The following is a 27,597-nucleotide window of genomic DNA, read 5'->3' on the forward strand; positions in this document are numbered from 1 at the left end:
TGACTGACTCTGGTTTTTGTTAGAAATGTATGACAGGATATACCTCACGCAAATACTGCACTGGAAAATGAAATCTATCTTGTTAAAGAAGAATGCTCCATTGGAATAATATTCCTTTTTCTGAAGACTCAACAAAGGCAGAATCTGATAAATATGCAAAAGGAGCATCATGTTTTTCTCATGACCTGCATGGTATCTGGGATAGGATAATGTGAATCTCATGTTTTATTCTACCTAATGCCTTCAATATTGATTGCAGTTTGGGTTTTTTTCTTACTTAATCAAAACCATATTTAAAGTAATGTGTAATAGAGCTACAAATCTATACATTACACCCATTACCTTTCTCCTCAGTTCATAGACATAAAACATTTCAATTGGTCTTTTTCTCATCTCATCTGCTAATTTATTCCCTGGTATCCTTTACTTTTATATTCCAAGTCACAGTCTTCTATACTTATTTTATTTTTATTTATTTTTGGTGTTATTATATACTATTATAATTTAAATGGATAGGTTACAAACAGTACTAAAACAAGGACAACAATACAGTACATTACAATACAGTACATTACAATTACAGACACTATGCATTAATCTTTTCCCCAAACTTTCTAAAAAAGCACTGTTTGAACTAGATTCTGGAAGGCCAAACGTGGAAAATATTCCACAGTGAAAAAGCATTCTCTATACTTTTTGCCATTTCACCTTTCTATAACAAGGACTCCTATGTTATTTTCTCAGAGACCATGTTCAGGACCAAGCAAAACTGTTTTGTACTTTGAAATGAATGGATAACATATGAGAGTTTGTAGTACAGAATAACAGAGTTGGAAGAGACTGTGGAAATCTTTTAGTCCAACCCTCTGTTCAGACTGGAGACCCTATTATATTCTAGACAAATGGCTATCCAATCTCTTCTCCACCCACAACCTCTGGAGGCAAGAGGTTCCACCAATTAATTATTGTCAGGAAATTTCTTCTTAGTTTTAGGTTGGATGGCTCCTTAATAAGTTTCCGTTATTTCTTGTCCTATCCTCAGGTGCTTTTGAGTAGAAGTTGACTTCCCACTTCTCTGTAACAACCCCTCAAATCTTGGAAGACTGCTATCATGTCATTACTAGTCCTTCTTTCATTAGGGTAGATATACCCAGTTCTTGCAGTTCATCATGTTTGCTTCCAGCCCTTTAATCATCTTTGTTGCTCTTTCCTGCACTTTCAACTTTTTTTTTTGTATCATGGTAAACAAAACTGATGCAATCTTAGAAGCAGTATAAAGCAGTACTGTCAAATGTAATGTCCCTAAATAGCAATTTCTGTTTCCAACAAGTTGGTTGCTATATTTTACATTAATTGCAGCTTCTAAGTAGCCTTCAAAAATACCCTTTTATTACAAATATTTTCACACTATTCTGCAGAACTAGAGGATCTCTGACTTGCAAACCAATATGCTGTTACTGTCTCATACCAGCTGGGAAATGCAATCACATTCAAACTATAGCATTTATGTTGAATTATGAAACTGCTGCATTAAAATCAGTTCAAGTTAAAATCATTCTCTTTCCTTTAATCCTTTGAGTATACAGTGATGCTTAAAAGTTGGTGAACCCTTTTGAATGTTCAATATATATTTGCATAAATATGACCTAAAATGTGATAAGTTCTCCACACAAGTTCTAAAACTAGATAAAGAGAGCCCAGTTTAAAAAAAATGAGTTAAAAACTTTAGACTTGTTCATATAAGAGATGACTAGGCTGAGCCTGAGGGTGGAGTCAAATGCGTCATCAGTTTGAAATCTCTATGCTCTCATAGGAAACTTAAATCCACTCCCCTTTGAAGTCCATTGACTCTTACTTGGCATCAATTTGCCTTGACCATTAGTAGATCAGATTCTTGTGAATAGGTAGCATGTAATAAACTTGTAATACTTTTGAACTCTATTCTGGTTCCTGATTTCTTGCATCTGAGAGTTCATTTATTTATTGAGAAAAATGATCCAAAGTATATATCTGTGTATGGCAAAAGTCTAGGATTATCAGTTTATTTGAAGGTGAAGTTAGTGTCATGTTTCTCAATCAATGGGATAATAATCACATGTCAGTGTTTGTGAGACCACAATCAGAAGAAACTAGGCAACAATGGTTTGTACAGCAGAGTTAAAAGGAGAAAGCCACTACTCTCCACAAAGAATACTGATGGTGATTTAGTTTGCGAAAGACCACATGGATAAGCCAGTAGGCTATTGGAAGAATGTCCTGTGGAAAGATGAGACCAAAAAAGAACTTTTTGACTTGAATGAAAAGTTTTATGTTTTCCAAAAGGAAAACACTATATTCCAGCATAAGAACCTTTTCCCATCTGTGAAACATGGTGATGGCAGCATCATAGTTTGGGGCTAGTTTGCTGCCTCTGGACCAGGATGACTTACCATAATTGACAGAACTATGAATTCTGAATTATATTAGATAATTCTGTAGAGGGGGTGGAAACAGAATATATGTAAACTGAAGCTCAAAAGAAAATGAGTCACATAGCAAAACACAAGTTTCACAACCACAGAATGATTAAAGCAATCTTTAGACTAGCCAAGTCAAAGTCCTAATCTTAATCCTATAAAAATGTGGAAAGATTTGAAGCAGGCAGTTCATCTCAGGAAGCCCACCAGCATCCCCAAGTTTAAGTTGTTTTGGCAAGGAGGAATTAGCTAAAAGTTCCTTCAAGCCAATGTGCAGAGAAGATAACAGTTATTTGAAACATGTGGTTGCAGTCACTGCTGCATAAAGAAAGCACACCAGATATTGAAAGCAAAGATTCACATTTTGCCACACCCAAATATGGAGCTTTGGATCATTTCCCTCAATAAATAAGAAGTCTAATATTTTGACTCATCTGTCTAATTTTAGAACTTGTGTAGAGAACAGATGTTTTAGCTCACATTTATGCAGGAATATTGAAAATTCAAAGGTATTCTCAAAATTTTAAGCATCCCTGCAAATCACTAAGGTGGTTGGCTGCCTTCCTTTTACACAGGACTTACTTTATAGCAATATCTCAGTTTGGAGGTAGTGGTCCAACCTGAAGGACAAGAGCCAGTGAGACTGGGTGTAGGATGTGGCGAAGGAAGTTCAGGATTTACTGGTGTCCCCAGATTCTGTCTGCAAATATACTTGGCCTTGAATGTAGTGCAGTTCTTTACTTCCCACAGGCCCATGGCACTTCCTGTGGCCAAAGCAACACAGCCACCTTTGTTATAACCTAATAAGTTCATGAGAAAGAGGAAATACACAAGAGAAAAGGTTTAAACTAATATTTTCTTTCTGATTCAAAATACCACCTTACAAGATTGCTACCATTACAAAAGCTGACCTTTCTCCTTCCTCGAATCACAAAATACCATTCTGATCTTCTCAAATGTGTATTCAAACTGAAATGTTATTGTCATATTGATTGCAAACTTTTTATTAGAAGATGGCCAGAGACTATAGTTAATATCATACATCTGATGAATGTTATATATGGCAGATAGTAGGGGAAATATACAGTTTTTGTTTTATTTTTTCACTCCAGATATTCCTTGTTCCTTTGACTCAATTTCCATAGTATTATCTTGAAGGAGAGATGATGTAAAACATTTACTATTACTGCTGTTGTTATCAAATTATACGCTACCAATTTCACAATTCAAGACTCTGAACAGCTTAAATATAAAAATATTTTTTATATAAATATAAAAACTGATTAAAATTACAAAAACAAAATTTTAAAAAAGGGTTTGGAGGTAGACGTGAAAGTGCCTTCTCTGGTAGTGCACCAACTACCAGCTTCTCCTTCAGGACTCCACGCCAGCAGCATTGCCTTGTCTGAAGGCTAAAAACGAGAGAGTGGATTTTACTTTTGTAGCAAGATATTCCAAAGGATGGGGACCATTGCAGAAAAGGACTTTTCCTGAATCCCAACAGTCAAAATTCCTTGGCTGATTGGATATGCAGTAGGGCCTTCTGCTAACATGAGCAGGGCAAATCAATTCTATTGGGGAAAGATAGTTCTGCAGATATGCGGGATTTATGCCATCAAGGACTTTAAAGGTGAGAACTACTGCCTTGAATTGCACCCAGAAGCGGATAGGCAGCCAGTGAAGTTTGCGTAACAGTGGTGTTACACTTGCCATCTTAGGGGCCTCCAAAACTGTCTGTGCTGCTCCACCTGGACCAACTGGAGCTTCCAAATAAACTTCAAAAGTAGCCCCACGTACAGTGCACTGCAGTAATCCAAGCAGGAGATGACCAGGACAAGAGTGACTGAACACAGTCTAACAATGCATAAAAGGGCACAACTGGCACACAACACAAAGTTGTGGGGAGGCTCTCCTATCCAGAAATTCTATCTACTCTTTGAGCAGGAGATATGGGCCTAAGAGAACCTCCAAGTTGTATAACAAGTCTGCCTAGGGGAGTGCCACCCTATTCATAACTAAAGATGATAAAGCTCTGGACACCCCAAGGCTTTGCATACCCCTGGCCACTCTGTCTTACAGAGGGTTCAGTTGGAGCCTGTTGTCCCTCACAAGGCTTCCACAGCCTCCAGGCACTACAAAAGAACAGTCAGAGCATCACTTGTGTCACCAGGGATGGAGATGTAAAGCTGAGTATCATCAGTAGACTGATATCTTAATCCATGGCGTTGGGTTATCTCACCCAGCAGTTAAAAAGGAGAGAGTACCAAGCCCTGTAGCACCTCACAAAAGAACGGCTATGGGCTCAATCTCTCCCCCCATTAGCATTGATTGGAACCAACTACAGAGAAAGGAACCAAATCAGTGCAACGCGTGTACCACCCAGTCCTAAATTCCGCAGCCAGTACAAAAGGATTCTATGGTCAATGATATCATGATAAGCATTTTTCTAAACACACTAATGTGTGCAGAGTAATATGAGGCCATAATGAAATCCTGAACATTTTTGCTCGCAGGTACAGGAATGTAGGATATTATATAACCCCCTGAAAGCCTAAGAATTTCTCCCTGTAAGAGAAGATGTTTCGTAGGGAAGATTTTAAAATAGTATAATGAGAACTATGCACAGTATTTCAAATAGAACTATATTCAATAAGATGTTGACCCTTAAAATCCATTTCTTAATCATTCATTAAGTATCCATTTCTTAATCATTCTTAATATGAACATTTTTATTGCTGATTCACACAAAATTAATGTTTAACAAAGCAAACTACAAGATTTTTTTCTAAAAGGCCACTGTATATTGATATACCACATCAATATAAATATGAAGTTTTTTCTTATATTTAGCACTTATAACAAAGTATATAAGAATGTATATACTTATACTCTTATGATTTGGAACATGATATATACCAGGTTGGTTGCGGTTCCAGTGAGTGTAAGTGACTTCATCTCCACTCAACCAAAGGAAAGAACCAGTTTCATTTATGTCTTGTAATGCAGTCCAGAAATATTCATCCTCCCAGCCATAGATGAGGCTGCTCACGTAGGCCTGCTCAAACCTGGTCCAGGGATAAAGGAACAAATCCATCATTTTCTCACCTCTTCCTCCAACCCTAATCTTTCTCCAGAGCTTCTGCCATTTTCTACTATCTCTGGCAACTAAGTAGCACATACTCCTTCCAAAGGCAACCAAGAGGACAATGGGTAAATACTTCAAAAGCTTTACATTGGAGCATCTAGAAGCCAATCTCACCAATACCTGAATATTTATTTTTAAATGCCACAATACAAAACTCCTCTTGGTGACTTATGGCAGGATACATACCTGTTGGTAATGGTAACCAGGGCAGAGCCATAATCCATGCACATTTTTCGAGCTTCGTTGTATATCACATGGTCATCCCCCAGCCAATAGCATGATGGACTGTGCCATTTCCAACCCTGAGAAGAACAGAACAAGATTGTCTTCAAATTTCCATGTGTTAAATTAGTCTGCATCAACAATTACATTATTTTTTCTCTGACAGAATAAAGATTGAAAATATTCCAATATTTTTTAACTTAACAAAATGTTAAATTACCTTCATAAAAACAGAGTCAATATTATTGTAGAAGGACACCAAAGAGATATCTTTATCTTGCTGTCTATCTGGAGTAAGGCTTCCAGATCTGGGCTGCAAAAATCTAGACAACCATGAGATGAGAAATTGATCATTTTCTTTATCTCGTTCCTGCTATTTTGTGGTCACTGTTTTGCAGCCCAGATCTGGTAGTTCTTAGCCTATTGTCAAACTCGGTCATAAAGTTAGAATGGATGGCACAAACACTCCAGCAACCAACAGTAGCTGAAAAGATTATCCAGATCATTTTTGTCCTTCTTAGTCCCTCAAGTCATAATTGATGGTAACAATGAAATATTACTATCTAACAACAAGAAAGTGACAGGAAAGAAATAAAAAGAACAACTGAAGGGGAGAACAATGCTCCTTCTGTGCTGCTGGTCTCCATTATTCATCACTGCCTAGTAAACCTGTCACAGGATAAGCAAAGAACATAGGGAAACACGGGAACTGGTAAGTTCATAGTCCATTTACATAAACATATATGTTTATAGCCATTGTCATAATTTCTTATAAGAAATTAATTTGTAAGGCAGGCTACAATTTGCAAAATATAGCATTTTGTACATGCTAATTAGTCCCTGTAACTTGAATGCATAACTGAAACATTCATTATATTAATAGCAAAATAAAAATATTACAATAATAATAAAATAAAAAATTAAGGTTGTATGCCACCAAGAGTCTTTCAAGTGAAGTAGGCAGGCATAAAACAAAAGCTCTGAGAAAAGGTTGTCCTTACAATGTCAGATCGTCTCACTATTTACACAATGCCTTTCTTTAGTCTAAGCAATGCCATTCCCACCTCGCTGCCCTTAAATACCTGCCCTGATTTTTCCTTTCTGTATCCCCTCAGCTACAGTTCTCAGGTGCATCTTTTCTGATTGTATGAAACTGATCCTTTTATTTATATTTTGGGAACTGTGAGGTTCAGCACATGGAATTGTTTAAGGAGGCTAAAAGGGGCACAGGTTCTTTTCATGGGCAGCCCTTCCAAGGAACCAAATACTATAATAAACCAAATACACCAATAATCCAAAACATGCTTCACCTCAAATTCTTCCTCTCAATTTCAACTATGAGAGCATGGTGGACAGAAATACATATAAACCAATGCAGCTGTTCGGGCTCAGGATGGAATAATCAAAAACTGGATGTACCCTTAATTCATGGGGCAGCTACAAATGAAAGGCTATAGAACAGGATATAGTCCAATAAACTTAGCTTCCAATTTGATGGCTAACAGCCCTTTTTAAAATCATCTTATCATTCAGCTGAAAAGATTTGCCAGATTTGCCAGAAAGAAAAGAATTCACAATAGAGGAGACAGTTCTCAAAATGTAGAACAGATTATATAGAACAACTCTGGACACAAAATCAAAAGCAACTGTCTTTACAACAAGGGCAAGATATTTGAATAGAAGTTTAAGACTTTCCGAGAATCTGAATTCCACTGACAGAAATCTCCTTCTTGGTTAGATGGTGAATAAAATGGTTAAGGCAGCTAAATTAGGAATAATTTCATCAGTGATGGAATTCCATTTTTTTTTACTACCGGTTCTGTGGGCGTGGCTTGGTGGGTGTGGCAGGGGAAGGATACTTTAAAATCTCCAGTCAGAGGTGGTATTTGCCGGTTCTCCGAACTACTCAAAATTTCCGCTACCGGTTCTCCAGAACTGGTCAGAACCTGCTGAATACCACCTCTGAATTTCATGTTAAAAGAGAAAATTGGGGTGAGGCACATCACCCTTACTGTACTGGTGCTATAAAAATTATTCTATTATTTCTCTGGATTTTATTTTTTAACTAAAAGTCAAAACAAACATAAAGGTTTGCTTTTTGCCTCTGCAAAAACCAATGCCAATCCAAAACCATTCAGGAGAATTTCTGGGTTCAAATTAAAATTCATTTTACATTTCATGTCTGCCACTTATTATGTTAAAATTTGGATGAATGGGAGAGCTATCCTTCGAACTTCCTTTAGCCATAACCATGACCTTATATGAGCTGTTTGCTGAGCATGTTTTTTAAAAATGGTTTAACTAGAAATCAATGAGCCAGGTTTACAAATATTGTCAGTCTTCTTTGATAAAATTGTGTTTACTTTCATATAAATGAGGCAAAACAACCTTAAACCAAAGATCACACTTCTGGAAAGGGAATGGGCATAATCAAAATGTTCTTTTTCTTTTGTCAGGGAGAGCAAATGAATGTTTGCATCCCGATTCCCACAAAGGAAAATCATTCCAATTTGGGACGAAGAAGTTAAACAGTGAAAATGTACAAACTTACTTCTGAAAATTCTCTCCCCCACCATGGCTGCTCCCCACCAAAAGGGAATGAGTTTTTGATCCTGATCTCTGAGGACATTCTGGAATTTTCAAAATGAGGGAGATGACAGGCTATTGTGATGTAAGTCCTTGACTTACAACGACAACTGAGTGCAAAATTTCCATAGCTAAATAAATACATTTTGCCCCATTTTATGATCTTTCTTGCCACAGTTGCTAAGTGAATCATTGTAGTTAAGTAAATAAGATGGTTGTAAGTGAATGTAGCTTCCCCACTGACTTTGTTCATCAAAGGGTCACAAAAGGTGGTCACATGACCCTAGGACATTGCAACTGTCATAAATAAGAATCAGTTGAAAAGCGTCTGAAGTTTGATTATGTGACCATGGAGATGTCACAACAGTTGTAAGTATGAATGCTTAAATATCATGCTTGCTTTTCTGCATTCAATGTTCATGTAACTAACTTTTTAATCAGGACTTGCAAACTTTTTACCATTTGTTACTCCTTCGTCAGAGATGTCAACCGACTGGAAAGGAAAAGCGTTATCTCGGTTTTCATACATGAATCTTCTGCCTTTGACCCTGCACCTAAATGTGTACGTGTAAATGTATAAATCTACATATACATAGGAAAATAATGTCTTTACCTTTCTACAGCCATGATCCTCCTCTTTCCCCTGACTTACTCGACCTCTTTTCTTACAGACAGAAGGCAATGTCTGATTGCAAGGACTGTCATTCCATCTTCCTTCCTGGATGGAAGCACAGCAATTTCAACTTAGTAAAAGCAATTTTCACAATTGGGCCCAGTTTCCAAATATACTAAACTTAATATTGTATCTCACCACCTTCCTGTGTCAACTATATATTTACCAATTTAAACAGTTTTGCCTTTATTGTATGCAAATTTCTAATCTAATGCTAGTTTAATCTTCATGATATCTTTTGTCTGAGACTATCAATTTGTATTTTAGTACAAAAAGACTTTTTGCAATGCTGACCTCTTCAGCACATGCCTGGGTATATTTCTGCAAACTTTGCTTCAGAAATCAGTTTTTAAAACAAGTAAACCAACTTTCCTTCTACATACAAACAATATGTTTGCAAGCTAAAGAACACTGTAGACTATACACACACACACACACACACACACACACACACACACACACAGAAGCCTGATGATGGCAGATGAGATTCTGCCGAAACTTTGCTACAACTTTAAAAGCACAACTACAATGACGTGGGAAAATACCCGAACAAAGCTGAATACCATACATGTAAGTACCCGCGAAAACTTAAGATATATATATGTTTTAAATGTTTTAAAAGCGTTATTTAATCCTGTTATACAGCTATTGGCAAAATCTCAAAAGGCTTCAAAAAGTAAATGTTTTGGAAAAAAACGTTTATCAATTTTTCTGCATGATCCAACTATAAAAAATTGGAATGGATTCCTACAAAGCTTTGTCCACTTAAGTGCACATCCCTTAAGATTCCAAAATCGCAAGTCATTAATGAGGAGTTATAGTTATTCACCTACAAGTACACAGTATTATTTTGACTTTTTGATATATGCAGTACGAAGAGTCTTCTTTATACTAAAATTATATATTTCTCTCACGATAGAAAGATTTCCAAAATTTTACTCATACCGGTCCCCAGATAGTCACACAATCTTCAAGGCTATCTCGGAAATTATTGGGCTCAAAAGGATGCCAGAATGTAAATTGCACTGGTGTGCCATCTGACCACTCAAAATTCATCTGTAGTCGAAGATCATTCAGACCAATCCAAAGTTCTTCAACATCTGGCAGAAAAGGGAAGAAAAGAAGAGAGTTTATACAATCCCCTTCTCCGTATATGTTAGTAATGCACTTCTTCATATTCGCTACATCACACAATGCACATGAAATATGTCTACTTCTGCCATTCTAATTTACTTGCCCTCTCTAATATATAAAGTATTTAGCAAAATGCTGCTAAATTCATGAATACTTCCATGAAAACAAGGAATATAGAATTTGGATGTAGCACCCAGAAATGTTGTATGTAGTTGTATGTAACATATTTGGGTGTAGCACCTGTTGTAATTTATCTTTACCATTATTCCCAAACCTACAGTAGCTCAATTTCAGCGTTGCCTTTATCCTCTCTATTCCATATTCTTTTCAGGAATATTTTCCACAAATATACAGCACAGCGATTCATCTAAAAATTCAGTCAGTACCAAAAAAATAATAATAATTAAATTTTTAGAAAAACCAATTTAATTTTGAGGAGGAATAGCCTCATAATTGACCCAAAGATCAACAATCAGCTAAATGAAGTATGGAAGTAATCATTTTGATTATCAAAAAATGACAATTCAAGGCACAATCCAGCTAATCAATATTTTTAATTGAACCAAGACTTGTTAGAAACAAGAAGGATCTGTTTCCTTTTAGCTTAATTCAGTATTCTGTCAGTCAAGAACTTGGTTCTTCTTAAAATGTTAAGCAGAATAAAATCTGGTTATTCTTTGGACATGTAACCATGAAAAAATATCAGGTCTAGGTAGCCTAGAAATCTTAAAAACATTCAATGGCAAAGTTCAAAGTTCAATGGCAAACGATTTCCATCTTGTTGCAAAGAAAGTTATATTTATGAAGTCACCAAAGTTCGACTTGGACATGTCACCATTTTAAAACCACTGGCCACAGAGCAAGCTAATTGGATAAGCATTTTACATCTAACTCACGTCTTATTTTCTGTAAATTCTATCATAGAAGTTCACTACCCATTTTGTAATATGATTACAGAAGTAGGGGAGAGAGAGAGAGAGAAAGAGATTGTGGTAAAGTACATAGGTACCACTCTTCCACTCTTCGACACGTTCTGTGTATGCTCTACGTAATCACCAATCTTCTAGGCCTCTCTTTTTCACTTTGACTGCTACGATGGCAGTCATTTTATAAATGAGATTACCCACTGCAGAGCTGTTGCTTAAGGAGAATGCTTGGGATACGAATTCGAAATTCTGAGTATACCTCAACCTATAAGGATCCAGAGAGCATGATAAAATCAATTATTCCTTACCTTGTTTGATTTGCTTGGAGACAAACTCCAGTTCAGATAGAGTATGGATGCTCACCAAATCCCCTTCACTGCGCAGACAAGTCTTTTTGGCATCTATCCAAGTTTTCTTTTCACTTATCAAACGATAGCAGTTAGATTGGAATGGCTGCCAGCTGGGATCACAATCAATCTTCACTTCAGATTCTACTGGGATTATAGCACATAAATTTAAGAGATTCAGAGAGCACTGGGACATACTTGTGAGACTACAGCCCAGATGTATAACCCAGAAAATAGACTACTATAAACCTAGCACAGAACTTTAGTTTCTGCCATATAAATCATCCTACTAATTCCTTAATCACAGATATTAATAAAAAGATTTAAACTGAAAGCCTTTGTTCATAGTTTTCCATAATTACTTTCAAAAACAATGCAGACATTTATTATCTTCTTATTCCTTACATGGTACTCTAAGTGTCTGGCTTTCAGGCTCTGAAAGTCTTTTACCTGTGTACTTCCGTAAATTATTCAATATAACACTCTCCCCTCAAAATAATCACAAAATAAATATTAAAATAATATAACAATTAAAAGCCCTGTGAAAAGATACATCTTACAGATTTTCTAAACATTGAGAGGGCAGGGAAATACAATCCAGAGCCTCGGAACAACAGAAGATCCTTTTTATATATCAGAAAGTGAGTTTTCCTGCTGATTAAAAGAAATGGACAAATTTATCATGGAAAAGACAGAACTTATCCATTCAGCCACTTGCCCCAACTTATTATGTCCTTACACAAAGACCACCATCTTCATGCTAGCTTGCTGCTGAGTGAGGCTTAAGCTGTATCAAAGCAATCCAGCAAGAAGAGAGACTTTTCATTGAAAAACTAAAGAAGATACCTACAGGAGTGCTCCATGTTCAGTTAAGAGATCAGTCATTTTCATAAGATTGGCACTGGCTAGGCTCCTAACTGCTCTTACAAAATCAAACCCTCTACTTAGGCTTCCAGAAAGTATATAACCATGCACCACAAGCCTTTTCCCCTGAGGTCATGGAAAACTTCCCTAAGATCTACAGGCAAACTTGATATAACTTTCTCATTTATGGTTTACACGGTTTCTTATGAATCCTATAAACAACAGGTGGAAGATGGGAGGTCCTGGCAATTGTTGGAACCACAAAGTGAATACATCTATAAGAAGCTGCTACTGCAAAGTACAATGCCTGTCCAGTGCTTTGACTCAAAAGCAAAACTTTTAATTTCAGGAAACCATAGCAATTGGCTTAGAATCATAACTTTGGGGGGGAATTAAGAGGTCAAGCAATTCAATCTGTATTCAGGGCCCATATTTAGTATCTTTGGCTATCTAACCTCTCTTTGAAGACCAGTGTGAGAAATCAAGCCTCAGGCCAGAAAAGAATCTGGCAGCAAATATAGTTGAGAAGACTCTTGAGAAAGGAGCTGGGAAGCCAGCACTGAGGTTATTTCTTCACAGGCTGGTAAGAGCTGATTTTGTATGCAGAACAGGTTTGCAAAAGGCACTTTGCCTGAGTGTGATGCCAGGGTACTCCCTTAGTTCAATGGTGCTTGTGGATTTGTTTAATTTTTCCTCTGCTCCTACAACTGGAGGAGGTATCTGCCACTCTTTTGTTATGAGGACAGGAACTCTATTAGCATTTGTCAAGGCACAGTAAAATAAATTTGCAGCTGCTACCTGCAATTCCAGTGAAAATCAAAAAGCATTCAACAAACATACCCATTAAATGGGAATGCAAATCTATCTCAAAAGAGGTTACCTGAATCCCTCAGAGCACTTCTTTATTTATTTATAGCATCCCCATTTTATCTGGACTTGTTTTCAATATTTTTCCTTTTGGTAAGATCATTTATTGAACTTAGATAGCCTTCAAGAGTACAAATTCTTCTGCTCAATTGAACAAATAAGGAGCAACTAAACTGGATATCTCGGCATACTGAAAATATCACACACCAAAAGGTTCACTTGGTCCTTTTGGAGTGAGATATGTAACTTAACTCTTCTTGATGGCTTTCTTCAATAGATCCCTATTGCAGCCTCTTCCAAGCTAGAGAGGAATATCTTTTTCTGGTAAAGGCACACTGACCATTTCTAGCTGGTTCCATTCTGGCCAATTTATTCAGGTAAAAGGGTCAAGGCTAGGCACATAGCTTGTGGATTCATTTAATCCTGTCATCCAAAAAGCCAACGGTAATATACAATACATTTCCTCATTTACCATACAATTTCTCCGGTAGCAAGGCCCTGTGTGAGATTTTCTGCAAAAACCCATTTCATATTCTGCAGTATTGTTATTGTTTATGTTTAAACTAAAATATTCAAATTGTTTGGGTTTTTTGCATTTTCTAAATTACGCACCTGTGAAGTATGTATTAGAAGTGGCATTTGGTTTCTTCTTACAGATATATGGCAAAGCAATGCTGCAATCCCGATTCTGCCATCCTCCTGAGGACTCTGTCCGTATCACCCCGCAATTTTCTTCATTGGGATTATCAGGTTGATCTGTAAGAGAAGAAGAAACCCTACCTCTGCAACAACCAATCTTCAAACAAACAAAAAATCATAACCCAAGAATGTTATTTCAGTATTAAGGATTCAGTCTTGGATCAACTCTGATTTTCAAGGATTGACAACACGTTCTTTTCAGATTTTGTTATCAGAGATGAAAAAAATATACATCGTGCTGATGGTGATGAGGCTGCATATGGGAAGTTAAAGCAATTTCTGTCCAATACTACAAAATAACTGGATAAACCAATCACAGAAAAGTAAATAGCCTCAAAAATATTATCGTCTTAAAATGTAATACTAAGTTTTAAGACTAGTTACCTTTATTTCAAATAGTTTCCATTCCATGCAAAGGTTGGATTTTTAAAAATAGATTACTATTATCATATTACTTTATTACTATATTGTACATTAAAGCCAAGCAGTGCATCTGTAGTGAAAAAGGACAGGGTATGTTTGATCCAATGTTTGCTAACGATATCATATTTGGGCTGTAAAAATTCAAATATGTTCCTCTAACCACCATCTAGGGGCTGCTCAAATTATTGCATCCCAGATATGGCAGTTCAACTTTGACTTAATGGCATATACTTCTTTCATGCAAATTCTGAAAAGTGGAAAATGGCCTTATCTCAGATAATGTTTTATATTTTGCCTAGCTTTTCATTTTACACACATGCACACACACGCACACACACTATGGGAATATATATTTACACAATAGGATACAGTTAATACAGTTAATATTAAATACAGTTACTAAGCAAGATTTGTTTATACTCTAATTATATAAAATATGTGTTATTTTTATTTGTGTAATCTCATTCAGTTTTTAGTTTCTGTGTCAAACTTACCATTTTCCCAATTAAGGAACTTCAAGGGGGAATTGTCAGACCATTGCCAGCCCCCATTGAGGTCCAAATCATTAAGCCCAATCCAGAGTGTGGAACCATATCCTGTCAGCAGTCCTGGTAGAGTCAGAGAAAGATAGAAGTCACAGAAGCAGATCCAGGGGTGGAATTCTACAGGTTTGTACCTATTCGCTAGAACCGGTTGTTAACATTATAAGCAGTTCGGAGAACCGGTTGTTAGAAGAAATTACTGGCCTAATCCTGTAAGGAAGGCAGGAAGGAAACATTCTGGTGTTGCTTACAGAAACTGCCTCTCTGCTAACATTCTTGGCAGGACTAGACTTCCTGTCTCTGGAACTTCTCTGGAGTTTATTTTCCCTCCTTTGCTGGTAGTTTGCTTGTGTGGAATGACCATTCAAAGTTACAATGGCACTGAAAAAAGTGACTTATGACCATTTTTCACACTTACAACTGTTGCAGCATCCCCACAGGCCAGACGAGGAGATACGTGCCTCTATGTGAGTGATGTTGAGTGGGCCACGCCTAGCCAGTCATATTACCACCAAGCCACACCCACCAACTAAGCCACGCCCACAGAACCAATTGTTAAAAAAATTGAATCCCACCCTGAGCAGATCCTATACCGTAAATCATACTAAGCCATAATGGCACCTAAAAACACATTCTGCACATTCTTGTTAAACCATGGTGATAGTCATTGCACACCAAGCACAAACTAATCTTCTCTGAATCTCCTCTCTTTTAAGCATCCATTTGCACTGGGCAGCTTCCTTTTACAATATTCATACTGCATATTCAAATATTTTATACATAGGTATATATTGATACTTTCTCTGTATTGATATTCATTTTGTTCAGATACTGAAGAACGTCCCAAAAACAACCACTATTGGAAGGCCTATGGTTAGTCAAGTCTGCAGAGCAAATCCTTTTTCCATCCCTTTTACTAGGAGAACCTGTTTCAAGTACAGATTTCCAATACTTACCATTGATGTAGGTCTGCTCATGAATCGCAGTGATACTAAGTAAGCTGGCTCCCTGCTGCTCACAGCTCTTTCCAGCCTCCTGCCAAGACAGGGTGGACTGGAAGTTGAACTGATAGCAACTATTGGTGAGTTGGTCTCTATCCCAGAATGTATCACAGTCATTGCCTACAAGGATAGGACAAAAAGGAAGTTACTCCAAGTTAACACAATATATCCTCACCTTAATTAGCAAATGGATTCGAAAAAAAAGTTAAGTTTTGTGGCCAGGGTTGCCATGTGAAAAATAATAATAATAATATGCAAGGTAGAATTGTTGGATTCAGAAAACTATGAGGTAGAATGCATAAACTTATGTTTACTTTTTACTGTTATTGTAAGACATATAGATAGTCCTTGATTAACAATCCTAATTTGTGCCAGAATTTCTGTCTCTAAGCAAAGAGATGATTAGGGAAAACTTCATGGGCCTGCACTGTTGAGCAGCTGTTTTGGTAATCCTGGTTATAGTCATTCAGCAAAAACTGGTGCCATTTTTAGGCAAGAACCACATGATTCTCTTGGCCTGCATGAATTGTTGTCTTTGTCCTGCTGTATTCTCCTCAGCTAGGCCCAGTGAGCATCTTTCTGCAGACAGGATCTGTCCTCTTACCATGCTTGCTTCCACTTCAGTTCCCCCTTTGCCCTTCCGCCCTTTCGGCCACCTTGCACTACACTACTACCAACTACTATTCGCTTGCCATTCCCAGCCAGCTGACCTTGGCCATCTTCCTCCCACTGCTGGCCTCTGTGATACGTCACCTTGGGAGACATAAGGGATTGCGGGGCGGATGATGGGCTATGAATTGGAAGGCAGAAGGGCAGCAGAGAGGCAGGGATGACAGAATGCAAGGCAGCCAAAAGGGCAGAGGTGGGAGGGAGATTGGTGGGAGTTGTATGCTGTGATCATAAAGGCAGTTCTGCCAAGTGCCCAAATTTTGATCGTGTAGAGATGCTGCAATGGTTGTAACTTTGGAGGACTGGTAATAATTACCATTTGTTCAATGTTGTCATGGCTGAACAAATTGGTCATTAAGTGAGGACTACAACAACAGTTCACAGTTGCAACAATGATTAAAAAGTAACACTGTGACCAATCTTCACATTTATCACCTTGGCAAGTCAAAAACAATGTAAAGTTGAAATAAGATTGTGAGCACAGTTGCAGTTTCACTTAGTGGCTGCTTTGATTAGCCACCAAGTTTCCGTTTCTAATTACAGTAATAAACAACAACTATAGGTGGTCCTTGACTTACAATCATTCATTTAGTGACCATTCAATGTTACAACAGCACTGAAAAAAAAGTGACTTGTGATTGGTTTTCACACTTACTACCTTTACAACATCCCCATGGTCATGTGATCAAAATTTGGGCACTTGGCAACTGTCATGTATCTATGATAGCTGCAGTGTCTCAGGACCATATAATCACCATTTGTAACCTCTTCTAAGAAAGTCAATGGGGGAAGCCAGATTTGCTTAAAAACTGCTTGATTCACTTAGCAAAAGCTATGATTCATTTCATAACTGTGGGAAAAAAGATTGTAAAATGGGATTCAACTCGCTTAACAACAGCCTTGCTTTACCAATGGAAATTTGGGCTGAACTGTAGGGTTATAAGTTTACCTGTATATACATGTGCATTTGTACACATATCCAATGCTTATATAAATACCTTTTTTCTACATTCCACAGTTCTAGCTCCACAGTTCTAGTTATTAAGCAGAAGAATCAGACATATAAGAAAGAAAAGAAAGCAAGTATTAGAGAAAAATGTGTGTGTGTGTGTGTGTGTGTGTGTGTGTGTGTGTGTATGGTATTCAACTTTGTTCAGGTATTTTCCCATGTCATTATAGTTGTGCTTTTAAAGTTGTAGCAACGTTCCGGCAGAATCTCACCTGCCATCATCAGGCTTGTGTATTGTGTTCGTCTGTGAGTCAGACTTTTATAGATACCCATGAAAACTTAAGAAAACACACACACACACACACACACACACACACATAATTTGAGCCTAGTTACAAAGTCGCAACTAAAGGCAGGAAGTACAGGAAAGTAATACAGATGAGTTAAGTTGACCGGAGACTGGCAGGAAAGAATAACAAGAAGGCTCAGGAAAAATCTATAAAGATTTTTTAGTAGCAGAATTATAGCCCAAAGCCTTAAGAACTTAGCTGTGAAAAGGAGAAACAATAAAAACACTTGTGGAATCTAGCCAAAAAAGAAAGAACCCATTTAACTGCACATAATCACTACTACATTCTTGTGACTAAATTGAAAAGTATTAGCCTAGGGAGTCATATGCCCATAATTCTATACAATCAGAAGCAGCTTACTCTTAACAGGGCAGAATCCCCATCGCTCATCTTTGCCATAATCCTGTGTGGTGGCACACCAGAGATGGCCATCTCCACGTCCCATACTTGTACAATCATGAAACCACTGATTATCGTACTTGAAGGGGATGGTGCAGGGTTTTCCATGAGAGTTGCCTTGAATAGTGTAAATTTCTGGAAAAGAGAGAAAGTTATATCTCATATTTGTCTTCTGCTAGAAAAAAGGAAATGTTAATAATTTTGAACAAAAGGTTTGGCAATCAACACTTTGTAATCCAGATTAAGATACTCTAATTCCTTTAGCCATAATCAACCTGTAATGCTTCATTTCAAATAAATCCACCACATATTTAATAACTGGAAGATTGTTCCAATCCATGCATGACTGTATCCCCCCTCCCAATAGTCTCCACATACGCTCTCCAATATAATCTACAAATTCTGCATCAAGTGGAGAACAATATATTTAGAAAATTCAGGGTTTATTTGTTGAAAAAAATCAAGTTGGCAGATGGCTAAAACAAAAAATAGATCATTTGCATTTAAATTCATAAATATTCAGCAGATAACTCAATCCCTGGTAGTGTTTGAAAGCGTGCTACTTAACTCTACTTAACTCTGAGGAAAAATATTTATTCCTGTCAAGAACGGTAATAGTTAAATACTAGAAAAGTTACTCTTATAATTCCATTTATGTTTTGGCAGGAACAATTAATAGTTTTTAATAGTTGCCATGTTAATCTTTTCTGAAAACAATCTTTTATGGAAACTTTTAAAATTATCCAGTTTAATTATTGTTATACATGATGATAAAATTGGTTAGACTAAGATGCCACAAAAATCTTTTTATGTTAATAGGTCGATTATAGATCACAGATTAATACAAAATACAATTAAATGAGATTGAATCTTTGAAACATAGTTCTTCTCTATGTGCAAAGACAATGGAGGACAACGAAGATTCTCCATGTATTCTTTTGGAAAAAATACATATAAGTGTCTTACTCATTATAGATTATAATTCCATAAGAATTACTAAATTGCTCTTATCTAAATTTGCCTTGGTTATTCATTTTTCATAATGCAAAAAGCAGTCTTAAAATTCTGCATTAAGATTGCCCAAATCCTTGATTGAGAGAAACTAAATCCAAACTAAATAAAACTGCGTTTAATTAATTTGCTTTTGAAAACATTTAGACTACTGAATTTGCAGTGTCCCTGTTTCACTTTTTGGTATCAAAAGCTTCATGAGATGTTGTTAAATCTTCTATTTATCTTAAGAGAAACTTTATTTTACTTTTCTAACACAAGCTATATATCTTGGCATTGTCAAATAACTGTTTCTGTACAACTGTAAAACTATAAAATATGCACAAAGGTTTGCTGACAGTTTTGGATCCTGACTAAACCACTCATTGATCTCATCATTCAGATAAATCAGTAGCATTTAAATAATTTGAAATCAAACTATTCACTGAATACTCTATTCTGAATATTCTATTTAGAACATTCTATTTAGACTGAATTTAGTGTAATAGCTGAGCTTGGATTCAAATCAGAGCAGAAACCACTATCTCACCATACAGCTGTTTCTCATAGAAACTCAGGCTCATTTTTAAATGCTAAGAGATGTTCAGAATGAATGGTGGTTGATGGCTTTGGAGTTCATCTATCCTTTGGAAAAAATGGAATTCTAAATTATAGTGAAATAGCGGGTTGAATCTTTATATGTACTTCAGAAGACAGTAAAATTATTCTGATACTATTGTGCAATGTATTTATTCAGGTTGATTTTGGGATAATGGGTGAAACCTACAAAATGAACAGTAGGGATTTCAATGTATCTACACTATCAAAACTAGAATTTAACAAGGTAGCCAATATTTTTGAAGTATTATTTCAGCAGATTTATATGATTGGTAGTATTCTTTAACAAACATTCTTAATTTAATTCAAATTACTATTGAAGAGATTAGTTGGAATTTATGATAGATCTTTCCATTTCAGTTTGAGAAAAATCAATGAAAACAGGCTGCTGGTTTTATATTTTGTTTGTCTCTCAAGGAAAGCTATGATCAGAGAAATGGCAACTTTTTCATATTTGCTTTCTAATGTTTATAATGACCGATCAACAAATATTGCTCATAATTATATAACTAAAGTGAATAGGACCAAGATGGACTGAAAGTTATTTTCCTCATACAATAAATGTAAGAACTGATCAAGGTGGACTGAAAGTTATTTTCCTCATACAATAAATGTAGGAATTTACTATATAAACTAATTAATCATATGTTGCTATAACAACCAATCAATATACGTTAACTTTAAAACTTAATGTATTTAAAATTTAAATAGGAGATTATCATCTAAGTCAGATAGTGAGGATTGGCTACCCATAAATCTTACAGATATTGCTAAACTATAATTCCTAGTAACTCTAGCTAAACTATAATTCCTAGTAACTCTAGCTAAACTATAATTCCTAGTAACTCTAGCTAGCAGGGCTAAAATTAAGGGATGTTGGGAACAATCAGAAGCTCAGAAATTACCCTTTAATTGTTGTAGCAATGATTTGATAATGCTTGGACAATCAAAAAGTTGCCTATCACTATCTTGCTCTACTTTCAAGATGCAAAGACAGCTAGCCGATTGGCTACTGGAAGTAAAAATGCTAAATTACATAACTGGAACTCATAAGCATGTACTACTACTAGCCTATACTCATTAGAGTCAATGATATCTGTTAATGATATTTTTGCTAATATAATTTTAACAAAAAAATTCTAAAAAGATATTTAATTTGGATAGTGAAGAATAACATTGTTAATTATGACATGTGCAATGATAAGAAACAACAACATTAATTTTCAGTCTTCTAATTAAGGTTTTACCAGAGTATGGCCTAGAGCACAAATCTTCATCATGGCCATAGATCTTCCATTGTCCTCCATGAGCCTGGTCACCTCTCTCAGCTGGTGTCAGTGACCAGTTCCCCAACCTTGAGCTCAAATATTGGGAAAGCTGGTCCCCTAGACTCCGACAGTTCCACCGCATGTTGACAGATTCACGGTCACATTCATAAGTGGCTAATGCATGGGTAGTGGCACTGCTGTTTGCAGACTTCCAGGAAACTCCCAAGCACTGCATATTTCCAATGTTGAAAAGCCGGTTCCTGGAAACCCATTTCCACTTCTGAGCAGGCAGACTTGCATTACAGATCTTAGAAATTTTCACCAAAGTGTCCTTTGTTTCCAAGCAACTCTGAAGACCACTGTTATAGATGAGAAATATCCCAGAATCTGAGAAAATACAAATAAACAACAACAAATATTACTACAGTTATTGAAAGTTCAAACACAGAAAGCCATTCAGTATCATCTACCTGACACATATCCCAAAATACCTCACAAATGAAGCCATCTAAATTTGGCCTTGGCACTGAGTTAGAAGCAGACAATAAATATGGCAAGAAACTGTTAGTAAATCAATATGAATGGGAAAAGACCCGGAGTTAAACAAAATGTGTACAAGACACCAAAGAGAGAGCTGGCCTTTGGATCTTCCAAATCTAAAACTATGTCATAAAGCAAGCTACCTAACATAGAGAACATAATGGATAAACCCCCTGAATAGTTGAATGTCAATTTTGGAGAGGGCTGATTTAGGGCTCCATTGATGCTTACAGCACAGAGTCACAAAGGATGGTAAAAACATAAAAGGACATATTATCAAACAAAGTTTGATAAACATATGGAATACAGGTGGTCCTGTATTCCAACCACAATTGAGCCCAAAATTTCTGCTTGTCAGAAAGTTGCAAAAGGTGATCACCTGACCCTGGGACACTGCAATATGAGTCAGTTGCCAAACATCTAAATTTTGAGCAGGTGACTATGGGGATGCTGCAACAGTCGTAAGTGTGGAAAATGCTCAAAAATCATCTTTTTCAGTGCTGCTGTAACCTTGAACAGTCACTACATGAATTGTTGTAAGTCAAGGACTACTGCACTACAAAGATAATACAGTAATAACACAACAATTTCACCTCTTGCTTCTCTCTCAGATGCTTTTTCTGTTGGGAGATAGCAGGAAAAATATAATTACATAGACAAATATGGTTTACTAAGATTCTACAAGCAAATAAAAAATAGCAGAAACTGTTTAGTGAAAGGTGGGATATATCATGGTTGATGTATTTACAAATATCCAGAAAGATAAAATCAGATTTCAAAAAGGAAACAGGAATATTAAGAAAAATTGTGAAATTCATACAAAATTAGCAATATTAATTAGGATACTTATATATAAACTCTTACCTAAAAATGATAGGGAAACAGAACACACAAACAAATCTGTGTTGGAAAATGGATGAAAATTTTCAAAGCTATTACCATATAACAATGGAAATAATTATGCAATAATCTGTAAAACTCAAACCAAGCCATAATTTCAAGGAAAATGGTGTGTGTGTGTGTGTGTGTGTGTGTGTGTGTGTGTGTAGACTAGTCAGATGTTTCAACCAAAAACCATGGAGTTCATCTTTTTTATTTATTTTTTATTTTATTTTTGTTTGTCAATTGCTTACAAGATAATAGGTATAAGTAAAAACATAGTTATGAATACATGGATACATATAAAAAAAATAAAAAAACAATAGGACAGGGACGGTACGCATGTTGGTGCACTTATGCACACTTCCCTCTTAGGAAAGGGGTGGGGGGTTAATAGTAGAAAATCTAAGGTTAAAATTTTGGTGATTTGGGGAAGAAATCACAGAGTCAGGTAATAGAGTATTCCAGACATTGATCACTCTTTTGCTGAAGTCGTATTTCCTGCAATCAAGTTTGGTGCAATTAACCTTGAGTTTGTATTTATTGTTTGCTTTTGTATTGTTATGGCTGAAGCTGAAGTATTCATTGACAGGTAGGACATTGCAATGTATGATTTTATATACCATACTTAGATTGGACCGGAGGTGGTGTAGTTCTAGGTTTTCTAGGTCTAGAAAGTCTGGTGTCATAAGGTATTCTGCAACGAGTAGAGGAGTGGAGAACTCTTCTTGTGAAATCGTCACCTAGTGCTGACCAATTCTCTCTTTCTTGCTGTTTTCTCTACCATTTCTGCTGTTATTACAAGTTCCTTCATTTCAACATTGGGAACAGTCATATGGCGACCTGTTTAACACTGCCATGATTTACTACCATAATTCAGTGCTCAATTATAGTCATAAGTCAAGGAGTACCTATATTTTTTCAACATCAATTTTCTCATCAATTTTTCATTACTGATAATTTTTACAGAAGTTCCAGTGAACCATTTTGGGGACTGTGTTATGTCATTATTTGTAATCAATTCATGAAATCTTCTTATACAAGCTGAATATATAATCTACTGTTTCTTTTACTTCTTTGCACAATCTGCATTTTTAATCATTTAATTTTTCAGTTCTGGCCTTGATTGCATTAGATTAAATAGTTTGTTCCTGTGCAGCCAAATTCAAGCTTTCATATTTTTTTAAAAAATGTAAGCCATTGCCATGTTTTATCTTTATTCTTTTTCCTTTCAAATTTTCATAGAAATTGACCATGTAATTCTCCTTGTTACATTCTGTTTGTGTTTTGATTACATTACATTACAACATTTACTTTTCGTTTCCTGTACATTTTGTAAGTTCCAATTTTTGTCTGGTATAAATTATAATATTTACTTTTTATTTCCTGTACATTTAGTAAGTTCCAATTTTTGTCTGGTATAAATGCTTGTTGATATTTGCTATTATTTGTTGTTGTCATTGGTCACACAGTGTTATTATTATTATTACTTCCTTTTTTCTACTTTTTAGGTATTTTACTTTTTGTTAAAATTTGCTTCATCTAAGAGTATTTTCCTTTATCAATGTAAACACCTAATGGAAGACAATATGGCAGGCGTAAGTAACCAGGAATATGGGTTGAGTTCAAAGCACTAAAAGTTTATTACATGCTATCTATATATAAGAATTTCAAACTGATGACACATTTGACCACTTTCAAGGTCTATCTGATCATTCACTACAAAATATATATAGCTCAGAATTGAACTATAGGATCACTGCTGGTTTCTGAACTTAGCTGTTTGTTTCCTGACATTTCGTTACACAACTGGGTAACATCATCAATGTTAGTGAGTATGGAGTTTGTTCCATGTTGTATTCAGTATTTTCTGTGCCAATTTTGGTGTGTGTGGTTTTCTTCTTGGTAGTTTATTGATTGTATTCTGCTATAGTGTTTGTTTGACGTTAATCCCTACTTTTAAGGGTGTTAAGCTGCTACAGAATATGTATTACTTTTTTTCTTTCCTTCATAATTTTTAATTGTCTCTTTTATATGTAAATATGGTTTATCCCTATGTAGATAAACATATTCATATATTTAGATAAATATCTTCAAACTATCCATCTTGTTATGAATCACAGTGGTTATTTTTATGTTATGCTTAACTTTGGATGAAAAGTCAAATAATCCTATGTGTACAATATTGATATCTTAATATACCCAGGAAACTACAGACCAATTAGCCTAACATCAATATCTGAGAAGATATTGGAAAAGATAATCAAAATATAAATTGTGAACATCTAGAAACAAATAGAGTTGTTACTAAAAGCCAACACGTGTTTATTAAAAACAGATCATGCCAAACCAATCTTATTTCATTCTTTGATAAAATGACTAAATTAGTAGATCGGTGAAATGCTGTTGACATAGTATATTTAGATTTCAGTAAGCCATTTAACGAAGTACATCTCAACCTATTTCTTGATAAGCTAAAAAAATGTGGGATAGACAGCATCATCACCAAATGGATTTGTAACTGGCATACTCATTATGTAGTTCTTAATAGTACTATATTTACTTGGAGGGAAGTAAGCAGTGGGGTTCATAAGGTTCCATCTTAGGGCTAGTACTCTTCAATATCTTCATAAACATTGTAGATGAGAGGATACAAGGGGAACTCATCAAATTTGCAGATGATACTAAAGTAGCAGGAATAGCTAACTCCCCAGAAGACAAGTTCAGAATCCAAAAGGATTTTGACAGACTTGAATGGTCAGAATGAGATTTAATGTAGAAAAAAGCAAGGTTTTACACTCGAGCAAGAAAAACCAAAGGTACACTTAAGTGCCTGCTAAATTGCTATTTTTCCTTTTTCTGACCATCATCTGTTCTGCTGTGCCAGGAGATTTAGATTAGCTAGGAATCAGGAAATGGTTGGATTTCTTGCTTTCTAGCTAGTCTTTAGATCTTTGGCTCTGCTTTTAAGCACAGCTGAACCTCCCTTAGGACTGAAGGTTCTATTATTCAGTGCAGACTCACGGCAAGCAAATTTGAGAGACTGAGTTAGCCGGTGGCAGATAGATAGATCTCTGAATGAATCTGTGATTCTGTGGGCAACTCAATCTGCCTGCCTGCTTTGCCTGATTTTGGGTAAAAGTAAGTGTATGTATGTATGTATGTATGTATGTATGTATGTGTATGTGTATATGTATACGTATATGTATATATAAAAAATATAAAATTCAATATTTACATACATGGTGTGTTGTGAGTTAATTTTGTGAGTTTGCTTGCTGGCAAATTTTATGAGTTTGCTTGCAAGCAAATTTTATGTGACAGACTGAGCTAGCCAACGTCAGATAGACAGAGCTCTGAATGAATCTGTGATTCTGTGAGCAACTCAATCTGCCTGCCTGCTTTGCCTGAAGTCGCTCTTTTTGTTTATAAAAAATTCAATATTTATATAAATATTTATAATATTTACATACAAGCCATGCCCAGCCAGTCACATGACCACCACACCCACAAATTAGGCCATGCCCAGAGAACCGGTTAGTGGTCCCTGGGATTTAAAATTACGAGTTTGGTGGTCCCTGAGGTCCAAAAGGTTGGCAACCCCTGGTCTAGAGAAAGAAGGACCCAGGGGTGACATGATAGCAGTATTCCAGTATTTGAGGGGCTGTCCCAAAGAAGAGGGGGTCAACTTATTTTCCAAAGCACCAGAAGGCAAGACAAGAAACAATGGATGGAAACTAATCAAGGAGAGAAGCAACCTGGAATTAAAGAGAAACTTCCTAAGAGTGAGAACAATTAACCAGTGGAAGAGCTTGCCACCAGAAGTTGTGGGTTCTGAAGTTTTTTAAAGAATAGACTGGACAGCCACTTGTCTCAAATTGTATAGGTCTCCTGCTTGAGCAGGGGATTGAACTTGAAGATCCCCAACCTCTGTTCTGATTGATTAACTGGAATTAATACTGATATATTTTTAGTTTTCTTTTTATTTTCAATACTTTAAACATTCTAAATAATAGAATTATTGTAATTGTTAATTCTATTAAATATTACTGTATTGAAATTTACATTGAAACCATATATCAAGATTTACAACATTACAATAAAAGGGAAAAAGAAGCAGCAGACAATAAATGTGAAATAGAGTATAGAATGGGGTTAAAAAAGAGCTTTGAGGTCTTGATGTGGGTAATCCTAGATTCAATAGTCCCACATCTATAATCAAATATTTTGGAAAGGAATGACTAAGTCAGTCTTCTGAGAATAGGAACAATTAATGAGAATGATATAGAGTACTCTGATTGGAAATAAATATGTACTCTCATGATGTTTTAGTTGGTGTTTTAGTTCAAATTTTCAGTGATGACTAATGCTATGATTAACTTTCTTGTCTTAAACTGGTTTTATTCCAAGAAAATTCCTAGCAGGATTTCTGGATAGTAATATGCTTTCAGCTCAGAAAATATGAGTTCTGAGATGTCACCCTAAAAAAAAAAGTTAAGCATTTTTAGGATATCTTTTTTAAAGCAGTAAAAAAGAGAAACATAAACTCCTCTTCCAAACAAAGGTCGACAGCACATTTTAAGAAGAGTTAGCTTTCCCCAACTTGCTCTATATTCTTAGCTTTGTGGTTTTAGAAACTTTCAGGTCACAGTAAGCTAAGTCAGCAAAAAGTGTGAGTGAGCCAAAAAAACAAACAAAAAAAGAATCATCTTACTCTAAAAACAAAGGGCTAAAGTTGGAAAATTACAGCTTCTAGAACTTAGAAAATTACAACCCCAAAAAGTTTCATGACCTTTTGCTGAAGAGAAAAAAAGAAAAATAGTCATCAGTTACTTGGTTAATAAAGAGTTACTGAAAATTAATTATCTGATTAGTAAAATCTTGGATCTATTTGGAACAGGTTTCTTCTGCTTATTTGATCTATTATAGTAAAATGCATGTCTTTAAGGGCTAGATGAAAATTTTAATAGTTGAAGTGCAACAAGAGCAAGCATGGGCAGACCTCAAAAAGAATGTGTCTTTTTGCTCCTCATGTAATTATACCTTTCTT

General features: G+C 35.9%; 1 protein-coding gene across 3 annotated transcripts in view; it reads right to left on the reverse strand.

Moving 5' to 3' along the window:
- Nucleotides 1-27,597, reverse strand: part of MRC2 (mannose receptor C-type 2) — a 120,910-nt gene that overhangs the window by 74,485 nt on the left and 18,828 nt on the right. For all 3 annotated transcript variants that reach the window (XR_015740258.1, XM_026717293.2, XM_087917329.1), the window contains exons 2-12: nucleotides 21,108-21,515; nucleotides 18,214-18,387; nucleotides 15,841-16,005; nucleotides 14,837-14,950; nucleotides 13,833-13,976; nucleotides 11,451-11,633; nucleotides 10,028-10,182; nucleotides 9,023-9,127; nucleotides 5,788-5,903; nucleotides 5,373-5,521; nucleotides 3,039-3,256 (exon numbers count right to left, since the gene is read on the reverse strand). Coding sequence is in view for 2 of the 3 variants with exons in the window: in XM_026717293.2 (XP_026573078.1) it covers nucleotides 3,039-3,256; nucleotides 5,373-5,521; nucleotides 5,788-5,903; nucleotides 9,023-9,127; nucleotides 10,028-10,182; nucleotides 11,451-11,633; nucleotides 13,833-13,976; nucleotides 14,837-14,950; nucleotides 15,841-16,005; nucleotides 18,214-18,387; nucleotides 21,108-21,515 (1,931 nt within the window). In the remaining variant the exon portion in view is untranslated. The remainder of the gene's footprint in view (nucleotides 1-3,038; nucleotides 3,257-5,372; nucleotides 5,522-5,787; nucleotides 5,904-9,022; nucleotides 9,128-10,027; nucleotides 10,183-11,450; nucleotides 11,634-13,832; nucleotides 13,977-14,836; nucleotides 14,951-15,840; nucleotides 16,006-18,213; nucleotides 18,388-21,107; nucleotides 21,516-27,597) is intronic.

Source organism: Pseudonaja textilis, chromosome Z (genome assembly GCF_049901715.1).
Source record: "Pseudonaja textilis isolate UNSWEBS1 chromosome Z, rPseTex1.2, whole genome shotgun sequence".
In the NCBI taxonomy this organism is placed as follows: Eukaryota; Metazoa; Chordata; class Lepidosauria; order Squamata; family Elapidae; genus Pseudonaja; species Pseudonaja textilis.